The 25,413-nt window shown below is 41.0% G+C and overlaps 1 protein-coding gene across 1 annotated transcript in view; it reads left to right on the top strand.

Moving 5' to 3' along the window:
- The window catches only part of LOC119416653 (FYVE, RhoGEF and PH domain-containing protein 1), a 63,149-nt gene extending 39,027 nt beyond the window's left edge, over positions 1-24,122 (top strand). Inside the window, exons 2-5 of the mRNA XM_037683838.1 lie at positions 15,876-16,046; positions 22,749-22,950; positions 23,135-23,750; positions 24,099-24,122. Coding sequence (XP_037539766.1) covers positions 15,876-16,046; positions 22,749-22,950; positions 23,135-23,750; positions 24,099-24,122 — 1,013 coding nt within the window. The remainder of the gene's footprint in view (positions 1-15,875; positions 16,047-22,748; positions 22,951-23,134; positions 23,751-24,098) is intronic.
- The last annotated feature ends 1,291 nt before the right edge of the window (positions 24,123-25,413 follow it).

Below are 25,413 nucleotides of genomic sequence, written 5' to 3'. Positions count from 1 at the left end.
GCAGCTGATCTGTTTTATGTTGCTGCTGATCTGTTTCAGTGTTGCAGCTGATCTGTTTCATGTTGCTGCTGATCTGTTTTATGTTGCTGCTGATCTGTTTCAGTGTTGCAGCTGATCTGTTTCATGTTGCTGTGTTCATTTTTGCTCATCTACTCACACAGACTCATGTTCATGCTGCTGGTCGGCGTATTGATTTTGTACTGCTAGTGCTTAGCGTATTTTTAGTTAATGTTTTTCTTAGTTCATATCTTAGATCTTATTAGTGTTTTTCTTTTACATTTTATACTTTTGTTGGATTTAACTGGGACTCTGTGTACACAATGTTGTTCCACCACATGTACAACATATGGTGTGTACGACAAATAAAGAACCATGAATTCTTAAAGTGAGGCAGGTCTGTACCTCATCAGTGGTCCACATCACTCTTTTTGGAGCTTCTTCACCAGAAACTAGCAAAAACAACACACACTCGACACGATCAGAGAGAAAGTGGAGGTTCAGATGTAGTTATAGTTTTGATGGAGGGTCATTCAGTGATGTAGCTCAGCTGGACAATCAACAGCTGCTGTCTGCTTATGTCAGGATCGTCGCCTCAGATCAGTTCACTTGGAACTACAAACAAGGTGGACCCATAAAGCGAGCTGAGTGGGGGTGGGTATCTGCAGTGGACAGGCCCTTAACTGGTGTGGAACCGATGAGAGTTGAGACAGTGGCAAAGTGCCATTAGACGGTACCTGCTCCTCCTCACTGCTCCAGTGCTTGTGTGAACCCAAAACGTGAACTGCAAAGCTCTCTGGTGTCCAGGGAAGGAGGAAAAGAAAAGTAGAGGGAAAACACAACACAGACAGAGGTACAGGGACAAAAGTCAAGAAATGATTTTCTACTGCAGAAATAATGTGGTTTGCTGATCAGTAAACAGCTTTTGTACAGTTTAACACAAGCTGATGTTCTGCAGCAATTAATTTTCAATGAGCATACCCGAAATGTATTTAAAAATCTACTAAAAACTACATTTTCCAGCTAATTGAAGAGCATTTTGCTAATATGTGGGATTAATAAAACATGAAAAGAGTATATTCTGGTAGCACACTGACAGCTGGCCATTAAGGTGAACATTATCTGAGACCATACTTGAAAACTGCATTACCTTTATTTATTTACACACTGAGCACCATGAGCTTTACTGCATCATACTGTACTTTTATCCTAAGATCTGCTCCATTTAACCTCATGCACCATACTTTTCAGCCTATAAGTCGTGTTTTTCTTGCATAATTTACACGCCCTGCGACTTATACACGGAAGCAACGTATTTATGGATTTTTTCCCAGATTTATAAACCAGTTTTTGGCTGAGATATGACCGTTTTCATTCATTCTGATTGAAAATATTGAACACTACCATTTCAACGGCTAGATGGCAGTCGAACACTATGGCATGTCGTTGTGTCATGTAATAGGTAAAAGTGGCTATTAATGACACAATTGGCTTGCCATAGCCTGCCACCTTCATCCAGCTCGCCTGGAGCAACCGTCAAATCAGCTTCATTTTGCTGCACTGCCCCGACGCTAATTTGATCATTGAAGTGCATTTATTAAGTAAAAGTTCAACTGAGACACACCTTTACTATAAAGTCAAGCAAATAAACAATTGTTTTTAGGTGGTTATCGTGTTAAATTTCTAAGAAATGCACAGCTAGTCCTCCCGTGCACGCTCCCGCGGCCGCAAATCGGCTTTTGAAATGCAGCTGATTTGACCGTCAAAGTGCATTTATTAAGCAAATGTTAGACTGAGATACACATTTACTATAATTTTGAACAAACAAATAATTGTTTTTAAGTGTTAATCTTGTTAAATTCTTGTTAAAGTCCTCCCGTGTGCGCTCCCGTGGCCGCCATTTGGCATCCCATCAATTTTTGGCACAACACCGGCCCACATTTCCGGGTTGTCAGTGATGACGCGTAACAAATGCGATGAGCAATGCAATTTATACGGCAGTGTGACATATTTATGATTTTTTCCACTTTATTAGACACATTTGGACTGATGCGACTTATAGGGCAGTGCAACTTGTACGGCGGAAAATACGGTAGTAACAATTCTATCCTGAGAAACCCACTGACCAAGATGTCTTTATAAACCTGAGTAGACAGTGACTGTTCTATAAACTAAAGCATCTATACAGACAAAATCTTTAAAGTACAGTTTACATGTTGAAAACAACTGTAAATGCCCTTACCCCAAAAAAATGGTTTGTAGGCTCAATCATCCAGGTAGATAATAAAAAAAGGTTAAATCATGTCATCTGGACCAGTTTCTTACCAAAAAACACGATGATTGAAAAACTTATGTAACTAATTGTGTCACTAAGTAAACTACAATATTATTTGCATAATCAAATACTTGAATCATCACATCAAAATGTTCACACATCAAGTACACACAGAAATAGAAGATACCATACCATTCCATACCACTTTATTTATAAAGCACTTAAAACAGCTACAAGACCAACCAGAGTGCTGAAATAAATACAAAATACAACTTCATCTATACACTTTTACTACACAGAAGTTTGCTGAAGTTTTTTTTGTAGCATACATATGAACTGTGGTTTACCAACATATTTATTTCTTATTTAATTATATGAAATAAATGTTTAATGCACAGAGTTAACTTGTCTTCTGCATTTGCAATGAAAAAGACAAGAGTCAAATAAAACCATCAAGAACCATTAGCACATGTGATAACTAGATCTAAGAGTTACATTTAGGATTTTAATTTAATCTTATTATCACTCTAATTTAATCTTAGAGCTACATTTAAACCAATTTTTGTCTGGGGAAAATAAATGTTTATTCAGATTTGGTCTGCGGGCCTTGTTCGATCCATGCGCTTCTGACTACATGAACTAACAGAACCAGTTATGAAATATAAAGAAGTGGAAGTGGAATAACATTTAGACTGAACATTACGCACAGAGTAAGCATTAGCCAAGTAGAGAAAATAAAAATAACAAAAAGTACACAAAATATCCTCATGCATGCTCAATAATCTTTGAATAGCAAATGGCCATCGGGGCGTTAACGATTGATTGTAAGGTTGATGTAGGCCTGTCACGATAACAAATTTTGCTGGGCGAATAAGTGTCTTAGAAATTATTGCGATAAACGATAATATTGTTAGAAATCTGACAATAATTTAAATGTTGGCTAATTTTATTTTGAATGTAGTACCTTTTTTTGACCACTGGACGGCAGTATAAAACTGTTTGAACCGAAGGATGGATAGTGAGGGAGCAAGCAGCGTGTCTCTTTAAAGAAAATTGGAGTGAGGCCCCTTGACGTGACATGGGCCGTCTCTCCTTTTTTTTCCAGTTCTCGAAATGGCAGACGTTGGGTGTGGTTTGAGCTCTTTAGCATAACATTTTTCACACAAAGCTTTTAATAAAAAAATCAGTAAACAAGTTCTCAGTTTCTTTTAGCAGAGAAAAACTTTTTACTTGAAGGCACGGGTTTCAACCGTGAATTTTGGAGCTTCGACAAGACGGAGGTTTTTTCCCCGAGGTCGGCCTGTTAGCTTAGCTTCTCAGCTTAGCTGCTTTTAACGATCCAAAACTGCAATTTTGGACGGTTAAAACAGATTTTAAAGAGAAAGGCAGGGGTCAGTGAAGAGCACCAGAGTTGAGCCTTTTGTCGTCCAGTGTCTTCAGCAGAAAGGGAGAGACGAAGAAACGATAAAGCCGATAAATGAAAATGAGGTCGATAGTTTTCATTTATCATGCGATTAATTGATTATTTTTTTTATTGTGACAGGCCTCATGATCCTCCTTGATCATGTGAACAACTAGTTCTGGCTGTCACCAGCAAACTGGTTGATCCACTATGCTAGGTGCTATTTTATGACTGAATTTAGTGCAGCTCCTCAGACTGAAGAAGTCTTTTGGATAAAAGACGAAACGTTTCAACATTTTTGTTAATCGGTCCAGAGGACCTGACTTAATAGGAAACAGTAGACAAACGTGAAACACCTGCTTATTCTTTACAAACATCTGAGAAATGTAAGGATGGAGTTTCCTACGGGACTAGATTTCATCTGCAGAACATCAGCTGATGGTAAAATGTACAAAAACACTGTTTATTGATAAACAAGACCACGTTCAGGGCAGCACGGTGGTGCAACTGGTAGAGCTGCTGCCTCTCAGCGAGCAGGTCCCTGGTTCAAACCCCGGTCCAGGGGCCTTTCTGGGTGGAGTTTGCATGTTCTCTCCGTGCATGCGTGGGTTTTCTCCGGGTGCTCCGGTTTCCTCCCACAGACCAAAAACATGCATGTTAGGCTGATTGGTAACTCTAAATTGTCCCTAGGTGTGAGTGAGAGAGTGAACGGTTGTTTGTCTCGTTTGTCTCTATGTGGCCCTGTGATGGACTTGCGACCCGTCCAGGGTGTACCCCGCCCCTCGCACGGTGATTGCTGGACATGGGCACCAGCGACCCCCGTGACCCAAACTGGAATAAACGGGTAAAGATAATGGATGGATGGAAGACCACGTTCAGCTGAAAGTAGCGTCGCTCTACAATAAATGAATCATACCTTTACTTTTTCTTTACTGTACCTGTGTCTCGTTCTCCCTCCTCTGCAGAATTGTTTGACAGCTGCTACTGATTATGACTTCATAACTCTTTTCCTGCATGTGATGCTGGAAAGATATTTTCATCGATGATCAGTGTTCAAACAGTCTGCGTTCATTGCTGCACGGAACATTCATGTGCAATGTTTATGTTGGGCAATGACTCCAGCCTCCTCCTCAGAAAGATATTCAGAAGGCTGCTTCTTGAAACGAGTGTTGCTCCTCTGGTAGATAATCCACGATTGTGTTATCCACCTGATGTGATCATCATCAAACAGGTTAACTATAAACGTAGGAAATGTCTTCATCTGAATAAAATTAAACAGAATTTATAGCGTCAACGTTCAAAGGGCACTGAATGTTTTAGTTTGTATCTGTTAATTACTTACATTGTAATGACTGCATGTTTTATTCTCACAGGAGACTTAGGGGGACAGACTGATCATAATACAGTCAAGTCGAAATGTTTTCCAGTCCCAGTATTCATGTAGTATAGCTTGTATTTTTCCAGTTTAAATAATGAGACCAGTTTCTGATGTTTCTGATGTAAGAAGCCCTGGCAGCCCTTCTCTCTCCAATGTGAGAACTCTAAACATGGCTCTAAGCTGCGTTTTGTCATGCTGTGCTTTAAGGAGCCATTAGAGAGGAAACAGGAGCCTTTATTAGTCTGTCTGTACACCTGGCTTCTATAACAGGCCTCTCCTTATACACTGGTTTGTGCCCAAGTGTTTTCTCCCGCCTGTTGGTATGTCTTGGCTTCTGGCTCTCGTGTCTCGGCAAATTCTGCCCTAAACAAAGCTCAGCTTGAAAACGCTGTTCCACTGTTCAAGACAAGCTGTTTATTTAGACATCTCCTTCTTTGGCTTTTAACCGTGCTCTCAGGTTTTGAAGTTTGGATGACTCATCGAAGTTTCAGGCCCGTTTTTTGTAGCTCAGACTGGAGCTGCTGGCCTCGGACGCTCCTCACTGGAGAGAACTTGTTGCTGACGCTGCTTCTCGGGAGCCGAGTGACATTTTCAAAATGTTTTTTTTTTTTTGTCGTCAAAATCCGGACGGATCTTTGTTGAGTGTGATCGACCTTTCGTTCTCGCTGTGTGTACGTTGGTTTGGATCCAGTGAGCATCATCGCAGAGGAGCAGCAACCCGCTTCCTCATCCTCAACCTTTTCTGTTTCACCAGCACACACACACACACACACACACACCCATTCCACTTTAGACCAACCAAACTGGGCCAGTCCAGACAGGAATGAGCAACATGTTGACCCGGGTTGGGCAGAATTGTGCCACTCTGGGACTGTTTGACTGTCAGCACCTTTACAGACACTCCTCTCCACACACTGACATCCGTCCTGCCTGGAACAGATGCAGGGTGGTGGGTCTGGCACGCTTCCACCTCACCTGGCTCAGCTCTGAGGAGGGAAGCAGGGTCTGGGTGTAAAAACACACAGCCAGGATCATCATGGATCAAGAGATTAAACGTAGAGCTTGTGCACATTTCGAAGAAACCTGGAGGGCAAATTTTCAGTCACAAAAGAAATGGTTGGATGTACATCTACAGCTGAATAACTCTTGAGATCATCTCAGTTAAAACTGACAGCTTGGTCTCTGCAGAACTGGTTATATCTTTAAGCAAATGGTAAACGTGCTGGGAAAGCAGCATTCAGCAGACGAGCTCCTCATAAAACCAGTTTGTTCACTTTTGCGCTGTTGGGGGAAACGTGAGGTGTAATTTTGTGGCCCTGCGAGTCGTGTTCTGGTTGCCTGTGAAATGTTCTCTCCTTGTGGGTTGCGTTTTATTTGGGGAAGGGAGCGATTTGCTCGGCTGTGTTTTTGGTAGCTACTGGGTGTTTTTTGGGGGGGGGTTTTTGGCCACAGTGCAACATGTCGCAGCCTGCTGCAAAAATGTTTGCAGATTGAGATACTTGCAACATCGACACAGATCAAGTGTTATTTTGTGGTCAGTCCTTCAGGTGTGCTTCTTGAATGTGAAGAAACTTGGCTTAGAGACTGAGCAATATTTGTGTGTGCATGTTGACGTGTGTGGAGATTGGGTGTTTCCTTCTTTTTCATTAGTCAGTATTCAGTCAATCCTACAATCAGCATGGAGGCAGGTTTTAGTTGATCTTGCCTACCATAATGATTGATGAATCCCACCTATCAGTATGTGATAAAATAATCAATACATTCCCACTTCAAAGGCTCTAAGTCAATATAAAGATTAATCGAGCCTTGACACAGAGGATTAACCTGCTTCAAACTCATTGCAAGATGGTCAAAATTATGTTTGGACCTAAGGTTTTGGAGCTTCGGTTTTGTTGACTCGTGGAGCAGACTTGTGTTTGTGAACATCCCCATCCCTGAATGGAAAAAGCTTCTTTTTTTTGTACCAGTACCAGAAAGAGAAAAGATGGGCTCTCCTGCACAGCTTTGCCCTGACTCTGGTTCACAGAATCCACCAGTTTTTTTTTTTTCCTGACACACAGGACCATTGAAAACCACTACAGTAGGTTTCAGTGAGGCTTCGGTAGTTTCTGGGACAGCTGGGCAGTCATCTCCAACGAAACCCCCTTGTTTTCTCTTGTGCATGTGTATTCATGTGTGTTGTCCTAATTGCCAGTCTGTGGCTGTTTACAGTAATGTTCTGGGCATCCAGTGCTTCTCTTGTTAAAAAGTCCTGTTACTGTGGTTGTTGCCGTAAGAAGAGGGGTCCGAAATTAAAGTGAAAGTTCAATCACCCTCTGTCAGGTGCTTGTTGTCAGTGTAGACTCTGACTGTTCTCTGACGTGCACTTTGGCGGCTGCTGACTGTGAAGACCTAGAGTCCTGAAGGAGGGAAAAGGTCGATGAACGTTTCCAAGCCTGTCACAATAACAAATTTTGCTGGGCTCAGAATTTATTGCGAGATAATATATTTTGAAATTTGACAATAATTAGTCATTATTGTCAAATTTAAGAAGAAATGTTTATTTGTTTTGTGTGTAGTACCATTTTTTATCACTGGATGGCAGTATAAGACTGTTTGAACTGAAGGATGGGTCGTGAGGGAGCGAGCAGTGTGTCTCTTTAAGACAATGGGAGGGAGGCCCCTTGACATGACATGGGCTGTCTCTCTTTCTTTTTTTCCAGTTCTCAAAATGGCGGACGCTCTGTGTGGTTTGAGCTCTTTAGCATAGCATTTTTCACACAAAGCTTTTAATAAAAAAATCAGTAAACAAGTTCTCAGCTTCTTTTTGCAGAGAAAAACAACTTTTTACACGAAGGCACGGGTTTCAACTGTGAATTTTGGAGCTTCGACAAGACGGAGGTTTTTCCCCGAGGTCGGCCTGTTAGCTTAGCTTGTAGCTTAGCTTCTCAGCTTAGCTGCTTTTAACGATCCAAAAACACAGTTTTGGATCGTTAAAATGGATTTTAAAGAGACAGGGAGGAGTCAGTGAAGAGCATAGAGTAGAAAGAGAGAGACATGAAGAAATGATAAATCTGATAAATGAAAATGAGGTTGATAATTTTCATTTATCGTACGATTAATTGATTTATTGCTTATCACGACTGGTCTAAACATATCTCACCCTCACCAGCCTCCAAGGACAGTGTCTGATGGATGTTTGCTGTTTCTTCTCTCTGCCTCTTTCTGCTATTCACTAGCAAGACAAGTGCACTTTTAGAAGAGTTGTGGAGGTTTTTTTATGTTTAACGTGACCTACCTTCTATATTAGCAGCATAGATCAACATGGTTGCTGCAGCAATGTCCTCGTCCTCAGTTTCTCAACACACATCAAAGATTGACTCGATTTATTTTAAGACGCAGCGAGTGATGCCTCTCTAATATTAACTCGTCTGTCTCCATTTATGTTGGGCTTTGTCTGTTTGCTGGCACTTACTGTGTATCATTAGAGGAACTTATAGCAGACAGGCCTGTTTTCTCATTTTATTTACAGCTCAGACTAAATGCTCAAGCTCTCTTGTGCAATTCCCTGCTTCTGTGCGTTGCCTCAGACTCTAATTGTTTCCTCATTTATTCAGTTTGTTGCATGTTCCTAAGAACTCACTGGAACTGCTGCGCCCTGATCTTCTTCCTAGCCTCTTAGCTTCTTCTTCTCTTATCCTCCACAAAAAGTCACCATCTATAGAAGCTGCTGAGGTCTCCCTACTTTACTGTGGAGAGATGCCACTGTGCCTGCTGTGCTTACTGACCTGAGATGGGGGGAAAGGACAGACCCAACAGGAAGACTTACCTCACCCTCTTTGCTCCCAGCACCCAGAAATGCATGATACCAAAGAAGGTTATGGGGCCGTTAACTCTGAACCAACAGAGAAAATATTTTTCCTCAGAAGGCTCCACTCTGTAGAGATGTTGAAGAAAAGATTGTGGCTGGCGCGATGGGAAACAGGTGAATATAGATTTGTAATTTGCTGCCTCACAGTGGCTGATTGGAAAGGTGTCAATCCCTTTGGGTTTGTGCACGAGTTAATAAGATGAGATAAAATAAGACTTGAAGCTTTTATTTTCTGAAGCTTATTGGTGAGAATGGAGGATTTGTCTCGACTATAGATCCTGGAGCAGCTGTTGCTATATATTGTTGACACCAATATTTTCTATTTGAGCTTGTTTTTTTTATTATTTTTTAAAGATTTTACACAGTGTTGATCCTCTTAAAATGCTCCACCCACTGTGGGTTCCTAATGTTTTTCATGTATTTTTCTTGTCTCAGCTTGTTTCCTATGGCAGAGTATATCCCTGCATTTGCATTGCTGTTTGAATTTTTCTTTTTCTTTATTTCCTTGGGGTAATATCAGAAGTAGATCAAGGTCAGAGCACTCATTACTGTCTCCTGCTGCACAGGGAGGAAAGAAACGAAGCGAGAGAGAGCGGCTGCAGGATGTATGTGGTGGTAGATTAAACAAGGCTAAATATAATGGTGCCGCTCAGCCCTTTTAAAATGCAGTATCTCTATATTACCTTGTTTTCTTTATTTTGCTGAATAATCAGCAATAATTTTTTTTTCTGTTTTGGTGTCTGTAGAGAAGAGGGTTTGCACCGACTCAATGAATCTTAAAGCTGCATTGAAGCCTTTTGAATATTTTGGTGCAACATGCAGTAAAAATACAATAATTGATACAGACAGTGAAACAAGCAGAGCAGGTTGAGATGAGGGAAGAGAAACTGGGAACGTGGGAGTAATGAGGTGCCTCATTGGTGGGGGATATCGGTTGACGTTATCGGAGCGAGACTGTCGGCTCATCTCCACTGGGGCCTGGTTTGTTGGTGAGGCAGTTTAAGTGGTCTGTCTCGTGCCAGCACTGGGACGACACACTTGGGGATGATGGGTGATAAATGAGTGTGAGAGGGAGGGGTCGCCTCGGGGCTGACAGTGACTGACAGGCAGCTGTGTTTGTGGATTTTGCATTTTGAAGACTGATCGGGTTGTTTCAGGTAAAGGAACAGGACGGATGTGGGGTTTGTTCCAGAATGAAGCATTCACTAGTATCCATCCATCCATCCATCCATCCATTATCTTTACCCGCTTCTTCCATTTGTGTCACAGGGGTCACTGGTGTCCATGTCCAGCTATCACTGTGCAAGAGGTCCCATGTCCACCTGAGGTCCACATAGAGACAAACGAGACAAACAACCATTCACTTTCTCACTCACACCTAGAGACAATTCAGAGTTACCAATCAGCCTAACATGCATGTTTCTGGTCTGTGGGAGGAAACTGGAGTACCCGGAGAAAACCCACGCATGCACGGAGAGAACGTGCAAACTAGAAAGGCCCCCGGCCGGGATTCGATCCGACTACCTTTTCGCTTAAAGGCAGCAGCTCTACCAACTGCTCCACCGTGTTGCCCTGCATTCACAAGAAATTTGTGAAAAACTTTTCTAAAGATTCTAAAGATTCTAAAAGTTATTATGTCTAAAATAATTGTTTGAAAAAAAGGGGCAGATATAATAAGATTTTTTCTTCTTTCTGCTGCCTTTCATTTTAAATCTTTTGTATCCTTTTTTATATTGTTATGGAATTGTTTTGTACTTTTTTAAAATTAATAAACTATATACCATACCATACCAAAAACAGCAAAATTATCATTATATTTTTTCACAAAACTACAGTATTTTTCGGCCTATAAGTCACTTTTTTTTGCATAATTTACCCGCCCTGCGACTTATACGCAGAAGCGACATATTTATGGATTTTTTTTCCATATTTGTAAACCAACTTTTGGCTGAGATAAGAACATTTTCATTCATTCTGACTGAAAATATTGAACACTACCATTTCCAGCTGCTAGATGGCACTTGAGTAGTATGGCATGCTGTTGTATCATGTAAAAGGTAAAAGTGGCTATTAATGACACAATTGGCTTGCCATACCTGCCACCTTCATCCAGCTCACCTGGAGCAACCGTTAAATCAGCTTAATTTTGCTGCGTCTCCCCGGAAAAATGCAGCTGATTTGACCATTGAAGTGCATTTATTAAGTAAAAGTTCAACTGAGACACACCTTTACTATAATGTCGAGAAAACAAATAATTGTTTTAGGTGCTTGTTAAATTTTGAAGAAATGCACAGCATTCCTCCTTCCTGATTTCCTCGCTCAGAAAAAACAGAGAGAGTAAAACTGAGTTATAACCATTCATGTGTTTGTTAAACTTGATTGGCTGTGGTAGCCATTTTAGATTGGGTCGACTCCAAAAATCAATAATAATAATAACCAATTGTAAATATTTTATCCAATGATTACTTTACAAAGGTTTTATTCGAATCCGTCCAGTGGTTCATGAGATATTTTGTTAACAGACATGCAAATGAACACACATGCATGATTGCTGACCTTTCGTGGCTGCGAGCGATAATAAACCTACTCAGACCTTTGTTTTTCTTTGTCAGTTACTAACATGAGACCTTCATTCTTTAGTTTTTGTCAGCATTACACAAGTAGAGCTCCCAGAGGATGTCAGTCACTGAAATACCTTTAAAGTATCTGGATACTTCTACCACTCACTGTAATGTGGTATTTCAGGTTACCCTTCAAAATATTTGCCCAGCTCTCGGTGTGCTGTCACATAACGGCCTTTGGTGAAGACATAAAATAAGACTTTTTGTTACTTGAAAAACAGCTGACTCTGCAGAGGAGAGTTGTCATGGTAACAGCCATGATGCGTTGAGGTGAGACTGTTCAGGTATATTTGTGTTTATTTGTTGCGTTCATCTGTCTGTCTACCTGGACGTGAACAGAGGGACTGACCGAGTGTTGCTCAGTTTCCGTGCGGTCATCCCTCAGATCACTTGAAGTCCAAATAATTCACTCGACCGCCTCAGAACTTCAAACACACGGTCAGGTCTTCAGGCGTCCTGCGAGCCGTTGAGTCACGGGCAAAGTTCACCTCTGAATGGGCCGGTTGTTAGGCTGTGTGAGTTTTACCGGGCCTTGCGGTGTCGCCACCCGGGCCCCAGGAGGAAGTACTTGGATCAAGTTTTGCCGGTGAGCCGACAGGTGCAGTTTCAAGAACACAGCTGGGAACGGGGAGGTGGATGTGCGTGTTTGAGCATAATGCAGGACTGAGCTTTGAAGGACTTTCGAGGGAGGGCGTGTGCGTTTGTTTGTGTGCCACAGACTATAGTCTTGGAAAAACTGGGAGGGCAGGATTCATTGTGAAACTGAGTTGTGTGGCAGAGGTTTCCCTTTGCTCGTTCTTTGGACTTTGGATATTTGACACTGAAGGATCGGAGGAAAGGTAATTTTCTTCAAAACACTCGTTCCTTTTTAACAAACCACACCCTGAGCTGTTTGAACGTTTTCGATATGGAAGCAGTGCTTTGTTAGACATTTTTAAGGCTTGGGTATCAGTTGTTTTCTCCTCGCTGTGTCGTCAAGTTCCTGTTTGGTGTGGAGCAGCTTGACTCGAGGGCCAGGCTGCGGTCTCAGGTAACCATGGCTACACTGTGTTTCCATAGGTAACAACTCTCCGTCTTCCTCTGCTGTTTGTTTTTCCCAGAAGAGACCAGGGCCAGTCTTGGGTCAAAGGGTTCTTCACTAGCCAGTAATTTGTCTGTTCTCATGATCATAGGTCGAGCTGTTCTTCTGGCCTGCCTCGTCCCTGAGTCATCTGATTAAGGCTGCACGACTTTCTGATCTTGGAGCCTCGGCGTGGACAACATTTTTCCTCGTACAGTATTTGTATTCCAGAGAGCCAGACGAGTTTTTTTAATCTTCCACTGTGGTGCAGAGATTTGGGAAATCCCACAGTTCACCACATGGAGATTATAGTAAAATAAGTCTCATTACTGACTGAGTTTTCTCTTTCCACTGCCTGGAGCATGTATAAAAACACTGAATTAGATGTGCCGGGACACACGAGAACACTCTGGTTTGTAATTGAGTTGGGATAGAGTTAGTGTGACTCTGTTAAGGTGAACCGTTTAGGCAACTTCAGTCGTAGGACAAATATATCTTGGAAATCTGTCTTATTTTCCTGTAACATTTAAAACATTAACTTATAGGTGCACAGTAATTATTAAAGCCGTGTGGAAAAAACTTGGTTTGTGATGAATCTAGGAACATGCAGTCTTTTTTCTCTTCATCCTCCCAAAGCAAGACATAAAATCTCAACCCTTCTGTTGTTAAAAACACATCATTAAGCTGAATTGTTCCTTTTACTTTGACTCAAGATGGAACTAATAGAGCTGCATTCAGTCTGTGGCCAAAACAATGAATTAATTTTTAAAATACCTATTTAGCTTTTGGTAATGGTGAACTACTGTCACAAAAAGACATTTGACATTTTCTCTTTTTTAAGCTTTAGCACTCAGGTTTGCGGTTAGGACTTTATCATATTAGAACATGCCATGTGCAGTATTATTGTTGGATATCGTGGCGACGATATTAGCTGCAATAAACCCCCTTTCGCCCTCACACTTTACTTTCTCCTCTGTCATCCAAACCAGGGGTGGGTCAAGGCCAGGAGAGTCTGTTGGACTGACCGAGTATATAAATAGCAGCAGTGCATGAATGCATGGTGCTTCCACTATAATGGCTTTTATTTATTGCAGTTCATTAGGAGGAGCAGAGGATAGAGAAGCTTGTGAGCTTGTTACCAGAAGGTCACTGGTTTGAATCATCAGACAGACAATAAAAATGTGGGTGCCTCCCCCCTCATTTGCCACCCTCTGCCTTTGAGCAAGGCCTTAACCCCCCAGCTGTTCCCCAGGTGCCATGGATGGCATCCCTCTGCTCCACACAGAGGGCTGTGGTAGCTCGTTAATCAGTGGTTACGTCAGGAAGAGCATCCTGCGTCAAAACAATCACCAAATCCTCATGTGAGTTAGCTCGGTGTGGTGACCCCTGAAGAAAGGAGCAGACGAAAGATATAAAACAAATTACAGTAGTCCCTCGGTTATCGTGGGGGTTACGTTCCGGACACCCCGCAATAAGTGAAAAACCGCAAAATAGTAACACTATATTTATTATAGTATTTATGTATATTTTAAGGCTTTATAAATCCTTCCCACACTCTTGCAATGTTCTAAACTCTTAAACCTACGTCATTTTAACAACATACATACATTACTGTACATGCAGCTACTGCAGAATTTTATATGGGTACTCACCAGCGTTGGTCCGGTTCTGGTCAGCTCTCTGCAGCCCTTGAGCACCACACATTTTTGGGAAGAGCCGGACCTTCGAAGAGCCACCACAAAACCACACAGTGGTCCTGATCAAGTCCAAATACGGATGAAAAAAGTCTGGGTGAGCTCTGGAGAAGACACCGGACCTCCAAGCAACACCTCCCCGCTCGAGAGGCTTCATGGGCGAGCAAACAGCGCTCAGATAGACCAATGAGGCTGGAAGTAGTTCTGGTCCAGTTCTGGTCCAGTTCTCTGCATCCACTGAGAGCCAAAGTCACTATGAATAAGGACTGAACTTTTTAGTCAAGTTCGGATCGGACCAAAACTTTCCCTCCATTTCAGCAGAAAGCAGCTGCTGGAAGCACTGTTGGCTTCTGGGTAATCTAGTTCTTTTGGACTGGCTTTTGCATACAGTGTAGTTTTATTGAAAGAAAACTAGAAAATGACGGTGCCTGTCCGTATATATATTTTTTATTAACTTTTTATCTGTATGGTCCTGTTCACATGAGTAATGTTAAAGTTGACAATTGTTGAAAAACCACGAAAGAGTGAGTCTGCGAAAGTCGAAGATGAAGTAGCGAGGGACTACTGTGATGCAGTTCTTTGCAATATTGCACTCAGTGTTACTGTAATAAATGTTTGCTTTTCTGTGCAGCCTTAGTGCAGTCTGCTCAAACTGCTTCGTTTTAGTTGTGGCATTAAAACGTTTCTCTATATGAGTGGTTAGTAACCACAGATTAACCAGTTTTTATTTCCACTACGCACAGCCAGTTATAATAAACAAAAACAAGTGTAAAATATCTACTTGTGTTTCTGTCTGAAAAACTCAACAGTGAGAGTAAGAGAGCACATTTCTGCCATCAGCATGTTGAAAACCCTCGGCTGAACCATTGTGTGTGCAGGAATGTGAAGAACATCTGAATCTCTGCTCTCTGAAAAAGTAACCTATATTCACAGGCTTTAAATTCTGCTACACATCTTCTTTTTTTTTTTGTCCCAGTTTGTCACTTCAAGTTGTTCTGGATATCGGATGCAAGAAGTAGAGAGTGACCCTGATAAGAAACTCCGTTTAGTGGAGCATTCAGTTCTGTTGTGTCTAAACCACTGGGCTGCTGGAGACGGTTTATCGTGTCCACAGAAACTTTGTTCGCAAAAATACTTTTAGTCAGAAACATTAGACGAGCAGGGAACAATATCTGCGCATCAAACCCATATCTGAATACGGTAAAAACAGACTGTGTCTTTCATCCATTCAGAATACTTTCACTTTTATTTAGGAAACATGTTAACATACCAGCTTTTTTTATTTAACAGAGTAAAAAAAAAAAGAAACTGAAAAAGGACACAGCTCTGCATTTGATATTTTCAGACTTTATTCACACACAATCTATTTCAAGACAATCCTCCGAGCAGAGCAGATGTACTCAGGTGGATGCAGGCCACTGAAACCAACAGGCCTCCTCTGCATGGCTTATGTTGCACAGCGTCTCTTCACAAGGTCACTCAGCATCACCAGATCCTCTCACTGCTTCGCCACAAGAGTTGTTCTGGATAAATTGATCTGATATAACATTTACGTGAAACGTGTTCATTTCTGATGTTTGGATTCTTCTCGTCCACAGACCTGCCTGCCTCCTCTGTGAAGTACCCGTGTGGATCCTCGGACAACCGGTGCACCCCACGGCTGGTGAAGAAAGGTCCGCCCGCCAGACCATGTCACGACAAGCCCGCCATCAAACCGCGGCCCCCGCCCTCCGCCTCATCCAGACCACCAACCGCTCAGAAACCTCAAGGTACAACCCTGTGACGCAGCCTTGACTTTGGTGCTGGTTTCATGGTTGAAAAGTGCAGCAGGATGTGATCCCTGCTGTTCCAGCTTCATTTGTTCTGCTCTGACAACATGGCGGCCTCACTCTGCCACTCACGCTGCTTAGTGGGTCACTTCTGGCCGGTGTAAAGGAGGCCAGCGGTTCCCAAGTGTTGCTGTTTGGTGAGATTCATTTGAAGAACGATAAATATGAACATGTGCTGTTCCAGGGGATGATACTAGGACATTACACCACAGACTTGTCCCTAATTTTGAAAAGATTTTTACTCGTAGGAAGTCTCCCACGAAGATCCCTGCTCGTGATTAAAACATTAATGTATGTAAATGAATAAAGTTAAAAGAGAAGTACTGTTTAAAGGGAAGTACTGGTCCCCAGCAAGTCTAAATAGTAGCTGAAAATTTTAGATGTTGTCCCATGGTAGTCAGCACAATCAGATGTGATTGGTTAAATTTATTTAACATTATAAATAATTAGCTGACAACAACAATTACTTTGGCAATGCAGCTTATTTCCCAAATTTAAAGGCTTTTTATTGCAAACTATAAAAGTCGAACAGAAAAATGTTGACCTGAATCATATCACATAATATGGTTTGAAAGCTTTCACTGCAGTAGTTTTCCAGATACAGTAGTCCCTCGTTTCGTACCCTGAAGCCCCGCGATAAGTGAGAAACCACGGGAATAGTAGTATAAGTAGTAAGTACCGTACTTTCTGCCCTATAAGTCGCGTTTTTTTGCATAATTTGCACACCCTGCGACTTATAGGCCGAAGCGACGTATTTATGGATTTTCCACATATTTATAAAACAATTTTTGTCTGAGATATGACCGTTTTCATTCATTCTGACTGAAAAAAAAAGAACAGTATCATTTTCAGCCACTAGATGGAAGCAGAGTAGTATTAGTATGGCATGCCGTTGTATCAAGTAATAGGTATAAGTGGCTATAATGACAAATTCAAAAAAGTTCAATACAAAAACAACGGGACTTTTTTTATTATACTTTACTTTATTGTTTTTGTCTTGCACTTTTTTTTTTATTTACCATGTCCTGGATGACTGAGCATCTTTACCAGCTGTTAATGACACAATCGGCCTGCCATAGCCTGACACCTTCGTTCTGTTCGCTGCTTAGAGCAACCGTCAAACTAGCTGCCCCACCCCGGCAAAGTGCAGCTAATTTGATCATTAAAGTGCATTTATTAAGTAAAAGTTCAACTGAGACACACCTTTGCTATAATTTCGAGCAAACAAATTGTTTTTAATAGTTAATCTTCCAACAATTTTCAGTCAGGTCATCTGGACAGTTTCTTTTTTGTGCTGAAACGTTTCACCTTCCATCCGGAAGGCTTCATCAGTCAAGGAAACACACAACACAAAACCGATTCTTCCCCCAAGCAGCTTACTTCAAAGTGGAACAAACCAGTTACTGTATGTTGGTGCTAAGATGGTGTCTTTGGCACGCCCCCTCCTCTTGTGCTGGCCCTCTTCCTCGTTGACAGTCGTGTCAAACTGGTTCAAAACCAAAAATATCCCTGTTGATATTTCCACTCACATTAACTGTTAATCTTGTTAAATTCTTGTTAAAGTCCTCCCGTGCACGCTCCTGCAGCCGCCATTTGGCAGCCCATCGATTTTTGGCACAACACCAGCCCACATTTCCAGGTTGTCAGCAGTGATGCGTAATAGATGCCATGTATACGGCGAAGCAATGTATTTATGGATTTTTCCACGGTTTTAGACTATTTGGACTGATGCGACTTATAGGGCGGTGCGACATGTATGGCAGAAAATATAGTAGTAGTTTATTTTAGTATTTATGTATATATTATATATATGTGTATATATATATATATTTTTTTTTAAGGCATTTTGAACACTTCCAAACTCTTGCGGTTTTCTAAACAATGTTTTTAAACTTTAAACGCTCTAAAAGAGCACAGAGTGTCATGATTTCAGCTCTCTGCCACCAGTCAGTGCTCTTGGCCACGCCCACTTCTCCGCTGCAGAGCGGAGATATGACATGCTGCAGGAGGGTGCTTCTCCTTCAGCTGTTGACTGCACACAATTACAGGAAGAGGGTTTTTCTACAGTTGTGGGCTGCACACAGGTGTAGCAGGCGCTAAATAATTTAAAATAATTTATTTTAAATAAGACTTACATGCCGATCATGTGGCTCATCCATCAATCAGCCAATTGTGTGTCATGTCCAATCTTACTTTGAAAAACTGCGATAGAGTGAGTCCGTGATAAATGAACCGCGAAGTGGAGAGGGACTACTGTATTAAAATGCAGTTCTGAAATGCAGGTCCACATTCAATGTAAACAAAGCACTCAGCTGAATTTGCCAAACACCACCTGTAAGTCTGAGTTGTGTGATCGACCTCATTAGTCTGTGTTGAATCTCAGAGCAGATACTTAAGTGGAAATATAAAAGTTAATCTGCTGCAAAATGTGAAAGAAAAAGAAAGACAATGCCAAAAATAAATATTAAGAAACATCAGTTTCCAAATATTCTCCATCTGATGGAGGACATTTGGAAACTGATGTTTACCTCAAACCCACCCACACAGACTGACTCAGCCTTGTTAGATTTATCTACCTGGATTAAAGAGCATGCATCAGGACATCTAGACTTGTTCATTTCAACCTAACCTGCTGTGTCTCAAACTTTACCTGACAAATCTGAGTGGAAATAGGATCCAATACATCAACACTGACTGACTTCTTGTTCTCAAACATCTCTTCCATAGACATCCCTATTGTCAACCTATTCTAGGCCACTTCAGCTGTTTCTGTAGGTAAACAAACACACGTGGTAGTTGGCAGGCGCGTGTAAGTTTTGCTTACAAATTTGTAATTGAAGGACACTTCAAAAAGAATGAAATTGTGTGAGTTTTGGCTTTATCTTTATGAATCATTATGACTTTGTAATGAGCACCTTTAATGTAAAAAATAAAAATAAAATCAAGATTATTCCCAGAACCCAAAATAACATTCTCAGAGACTCACTGTTAGTAAACAGAAGATTTCAGTTCATTTTTAACATTTTTTTCACCAGCATTAAAGATGTTTTTCTAAAGCTGTCAGATTTTACCTGGGAGCCTCCAATCAGCAGCATTTTCTAATTAATGTTTGTATAGGTCTTATTATTCTGGTTTCTTTATGCTTTTTTACACGGCATTAATTACTACTACTGACATTAATAAATATTGCATAAAGTAAAAGCTAATTATGCTGCAAATTAAAGATGATTTTAAAATTGCTTTTAATCTCTACATCTTTTCTGATGTAAATTTAATTCCCCTAAAATAAAGCCATTTATTATACGCTTGTCAAAAAGCGGACATATTCTGGTACATTCTTCATCTGTCCATACGTCTCTTGTCCCACTTTATAACTTCGGGATAATTTAACAAATCTCCACACACATGTATCATCACTAGATGGAGTGTCGCATGCACTTTTCACCAACCCAGCTCCTACGTCAAGGTCACAAATCAAGGTCAAATGTTATACAAGGTCTTTGCTTTTCCAAGTCATTGCTACAGGTTGATGTATAATATGGTAGTTTGCCGATGGGCATATAATTTGCCGTATGCAGTGCTCGTGTTTTTATTTTATTTTACACTAACAAGTAGTAAACAAAACTAAATGTAAATATGTGTCCAGATCAGCATTGTGTTGAACACAAATACAGACAGAACTCGAGGAAACGTGAGGATAAAGTAAACTAGAAAAATTGCATTCCCTGTGAAAATGCAGTGCAAATTCTTATTGCAGAAGAACTTGATGAAAAACAAGTAAAATTAGCTAAAAACATGCTGAAATGTAACAAAGTTCATGCTCATAGCTGAAATGAACGAGCAAGCCTAAAATAGCAGAAAGAACGCATTTGCTGAAATTGGTTTAAATGTTCATAAATTACCAGAAAAATTAGGGAAGTAGCTAAAAAAAAAGCTGAAATTAGCAAAAAATAAAAAATAAAAGAATGGCTGAAAAGTAGCTGAAAGGCAGAAAGAAGCTTAAGCTACCAAATGGAAACAGAAAGAGCTGAAATGAGCTAGAATAAAGTGGAATTAGCTGAAAAAGATAAAATTAGCACGAAAACATCTAAATAGTAGCTGAAATAGCTTAAACTAACATAATTAATCTGAAAGGAGCGTAACGAGCTGAAAGTATCAGAAATTACCATGACAAACTTGAATTTATCTGAAAACGTGAAAATAGCTAAAAATGCTTAAAAAAAGTAGAACAAGCTTAAATTAGAAGAAAGCAGAAAGAACACATTTGCTGAAAGAAGCAAAAATTAGCACAAAAATATAAATTATCTAAAATAAGCTGAAATTAGCAAAAAAAAACAGCTGAAAAGTAGCTAAAAAACAGAAAGATGCTTAAATTACCAGAAGAAAGTGGAGAGAGTACATTTTTGCTGAATTAGGTTGAAAAAAAGTTGAAATGAGTGCAAAAAATGTGGAATTAGCTGAAAAAGCTAAAATTAGCATGAATACAGGTAAATAGTAGTTGAAACATCATAAAAGGCTGAAACTTGCAGAAATGAGCTGAAAAGAGCATAACAAGCTAAAATGAGCAAAAATAAATTAGAAGAAGCACAAAAATGTTGTAGTTAGCAGAAATAATCTGAAAGCAGCACAAAACAGCTGAAATTAGTTGAAAGTAGCTGAAAAAAGTTTACATTTGCACAAGGAAGCTGAAAGAAGCTGAAGCAGAACAAAACGTGAACGGAGCAGTAAAATGTAAACACATCTAAAGATATGAAGGATGTAAAATGAGCTCAATTCATTTTCTATGAGAAAAAAGAAGACAAAAAACGCTAAATATTTCAAAAAGCTAAAACTACACCTGTACAAAAGTCATAGCAGGATTGTTCTGAACAAGCTGAACATTTTGATTTATTGAAATAGCTTGAAAACTGTGGCACGAGAAAGATGCTGAAAAACGTACAGAGGAAAAATGGATCTCAATTGTGTGAATGCTTTATAAACATTCAAACAATAATTATTTATTAAAGCTCAGGAAACAAAATTTTAAAAAGCTGATATGGCAGCGTAAACTTACAAAAACCATTGGGAGGAACAGCTGAACATGACGGCTGTGCAGCACAATCTACAGACAACATGAAGTTGCAGAGACGTTGAACTTAAAGGGACACCAACGAGACACGATGATGAACTCCTGGGGAGAGACGATGAGGAGCAGGTGAGAGTGGCAGGAGCTGACTACACGAGGAGAGAAACAGGCTCGGAGAACTACCGGAAGATAAAAACAATCACAAAACACACAGATATGACAATATGTGAGAACATTGTGTTCTCTATTTTTATCTGATTCAAGGATTCAAGGTTCTTTATTTGTCATACACACCACATGTGGTACATGTGGTGGAACGAGATGATGTACACAGGGTCCCAGTTACATCCAACAAAAGTATAAAATGTAAAAGAACAACAGTAATAAGATCTAAGATATGATCTAAGAAAAATATTAGCTAAAAACACACATTAAGCACTAATAGCATAAAAACAATACACTGAACAGCAGCACGAACATGAGTCTGTGTGAGCAGATGAGCACGAATGAACACGACAACATGAAACAGATCAGCAGCAACATGAAACAGATCAGCAGCAACATGAAACAGATCAGCAGCAACATTGAAACAGATCAGCAGCAACGTGATGTAATTTCTCACATTGATGATCCTGGTTAGAGATTCATGAGTCTTAACAGCCTCAGGGTAGAAGCTGTTCCTCAGTCTAGTGGTTCTACACTTAATGCTCCTCAACCTCTTTCCTGAGAGGAGCGGGGCAAAAAGTGTGTGTGCTGGGTGAGTGGGGTCCTTCATGATGCAGGTGGCCCTCTTCCTGCATCTGGAGGTGTAGATGTCTGTGATGGTGGAGAGACTGACTCCAACAGACTTCTGTGCAGCCTAAAGTAAATCTTGATAATTACAGTTCTAAAAATACATTTGCTAAAGAAAAGAAAAACGCTGCAAAGTTTGCAAACAGCAGTGTTTGTGTCGCTACATTAAAGGACGTTCATTTTCATTCTCCAAAGCAGTGAGCAGACCTGTCACTTGCACATTTCAGAGCTGTATAATTCCATGTGTGAAGAAAGGTTTTATCAGACTGTGACACATTCAGACACAGAGGAAGTGCTCGCTTCAACAACTGTGACAGTAAACTTCATTTCCTGCTGTCAAACAAATCAATTTCCTAAAACTGAAGGATCGCAAAAGTACAGACCCTGACAGTGACAGTGAGTCTGTAGTGTGCAGGCGTGCATGAGGGCAGCGTTTGCTTGAAAGACTAATTTGTTTTTTCAGGGCTTTTATTTTTATTTGTTGAGTTGTTTTTTTTCTGCCTGGAAGTGCGGTGGCCTACGCACACACTGGCCTCAGCATCCTGTTCTGCAATAAGGAAGTAGGCTGTTAGCTGACGCTCAGTCGATGCTGCTCTGCTGATAAAAGGTTCTTTTTCTTTTTAAAAGTTTCTTTGTATCTTGAGGTTTGCAAGGATACCTGCCTGGATGCAGATATGGAGAGTCCCTCTCTTGGATTTCCTCGTGTTACCTGATTGTTTTTATTAATCCTCTTACGCCTCTTTTGATCTGTTCTTCTCTTCTTCTCTGGACTTGTGCACATTTAGTGCCCCCTAAACCTGCTCATCTTCTGGCCCTCGGGCAAGACAAGAAGCCTAAGAGGATCCCTCCGGCGCCCTCGAGACCCCTGCCGGCACCCCCTCCTCCACCTAAACCCAAACCTTGTCTGAGCCCTCCTGTCCTGGAGGTGCAGCTGCAGAAAGAGGCTCAGAAAGTTGGACTGCTCATAGAAAAGTTTGAGAACTCGAGGTAAGAGGGTTTAGTGGAGCAATTTGTCATATTCATCATTTCTTCTGTAAAAGTAGTTGTAGTCACATCTGTTTTACGCTTACGTGAACAGGCTGGTTCCTACAATAGAACTAATTTCTTCTTTTCAGTTTCCACTACAGAGTCCATGTCATTCAGATTTTAATAATGATTCGTGTTTTCTCAGGGTCCCCATCCTGGGGGTGCTCCCACGGTCACAGCTGCATCTGTTCCTGAGAATGGACACTGCGTCAGACCTCCCTCCCTCCTCCGGTCCAGACTCCCCAGCAAAGGTTGCAGGAGACTCCTCTCCTGTGGACAAACTTACATTCGGCTCCTCTGAACGGATCGGCGGCGTGTCTGAACTCTCCCGTCTGGCCTCCATGCACATTGACGGCTCAGGTGACGTGGAGCTGGACAACAGCAGGAAGGACGATATCACGCAAGGGGTCGGCCGCCTGGACAACGGAACCCAAGAGGAGGACTCTTCCCATAAACTCACGGACAATCCCGACTCCTTGCAGCAGAACGGGAAGATTCCCAATCGGGATAGCGGCATCGACAGCCCGTCGTGCACCGCCGAAGGGGAGGTGTTCCCCAACGAAGACGCTATCGATGAGGAGGACCATTATGACAGCGTCACTGAAACGGAGAGCGTGTCCTGCTGTGTTACGCTGGACAATAAGCGGGACTCAACACAGGATGAGGACAGTGACTTAGATGAGGGCAGCAGTGGGGAGATACCTTCTCTCACAGACACACAGACTGTGTATCTGATAGACTCAAACTCAGAGGCGCACAAAGTAAGTACCTTACAGCCTTCCATTCTCATAAACCTCCAAAACCCTAATTTTGTGTCTGGCTTCACTTTTTAATTTTCACATCTTGGCGTGTGCTATTCAGAAGTTTTCACTGAGCACATTGTATAAGTTCAAAAGCTTCATTTCAGTCAGACTGTGTTTCATGTCATGGAAAAAGTGCCCTGTGTGTATTATTATCTCAGCTTGGGTGAGCTGTTCAAAGAATACTTGTGCATGAAACATTAGACTCTATTATAGCCTCAGTTTGTTGGTCACAAGCCACTGACTCTTATCTAAAAGCAGATCTTCCCATACGTAACGTGATGAATGCTCGCCTGAGCTCTGTAACAGGAGCTTCAGGTGATTGCTCGATGACAGTCTTTAGGCAGGACTCTTCCCTTAGCTGAGCTAAGATTTCAAACTAGCTATTGATTGTAAACAACACCTTTACCTCAAATCAGGCTGTGTTTAGCTGAAGATTTCTGAAAGCATGCAATGACGACAAAGGAAGAAGATCTGCTGGGGAAAAAATAGCCTAGCATTCCTTGAAGTATCACCTGCCACCTTCTTGCTTGATTGGTTAGCGCCAAGATTGTTCTTTAAAGATGAGTTTAAGCTTCAACTGAGACAGGCTGTAGCTTGATATCTGCAAAACTGACTGAGTTGTAGCCGTTTTTGTGTTTTCTAATGTAATGTATCTGCGGTGGCCATCTTGAATTAGGTCAACTCAACAAGTTCAGTTCAATTCAGTTTATTTATATAGCACCAAGTCACAACAGAAGTCATCTCAGGGCACTGAACAGAAACATTCATATATATATTATAAGTTAATAACATTATTTATCTGAGGTGCAGACTGCTTTGAATCTAACTTCATTGCAGATTATTTTCTTGAACAAGCTTAAAGGCGACAGTGGAAAGGAAAAACTCCCTCATGAGGAAGAAACCTTTCGCAGAACCAGACTCAGGACAAGCGTCCATCTGATTCGACCAGCTGGGTTTCATAGGAATAGATAAACCATGGCAGGTCAAGAATCACATGTTAAGTTATAATTCATTTAAGAAATTAGGTCAATTATTTTCCTCCAGTAGTCTAAGCCTATGGCAGCATAATAAGCTGCTAACTATACTAACTATAGGATTTATCAAAAAGGAAAGTCTTAAGCCCAGTTTTAAAACTGGACGATGTGTCAGCCTCACGGACAGAGATTGGAAGTTGGTTCCACAAGAGAGGAGCCTGATAACTGAAGGATCTTCCTCCCATTCTGTTTTTGTAAACTCTAGGAACCACAAGTAAACCTGCAGCCTGAGAGCGAAGTGCTCTGTTAGGAAAATATGGAACAATAAGATCTGTAATATAAGATGGAGCTAGGTTGTTGAGAGCTTTGTAGGTTAGAAGTAAGATTTTGAATTCTATTCTGGGTTTGACAGGGAGCCAATGGAGAGAAGCTAAAACTGGAGAAATATGGTCTCTCCTACTAACTCCAGTTAAGATTCTGGCAGCAGCATTTTGGATCAACTGAAGACTTTTTAAAGACGTATTTGGACACCCAGATAATAAACCATTGCAATAGTCCAGTCTAGACGTGACAAATGCATGAACCAGTTTTTCTGCATCATTTTTAGATGTTTCTAATCTTAGTGATACTACTCAGGTGGAAGAAGG

Source organism: Nematolebias whitei, chromosome 11, assembly GCF_014905685.2.
Source record: "Nematolebias whitei isolate Nwh7 chromosome 11, NemWhi1, whole genome shotgun sequence".
Classification (NCBI taxonomy): Eukaryota; Metazoa; Chordata; class Actinopteri; order Cyprinodontiformes; family Rivulidae; genus Nematolebias; species Nematolebias whitei.
Note: the sequence above shows the minus strand (reverse complement) of the source record. Positions and strands in the feature narration are given on the sequence as shown.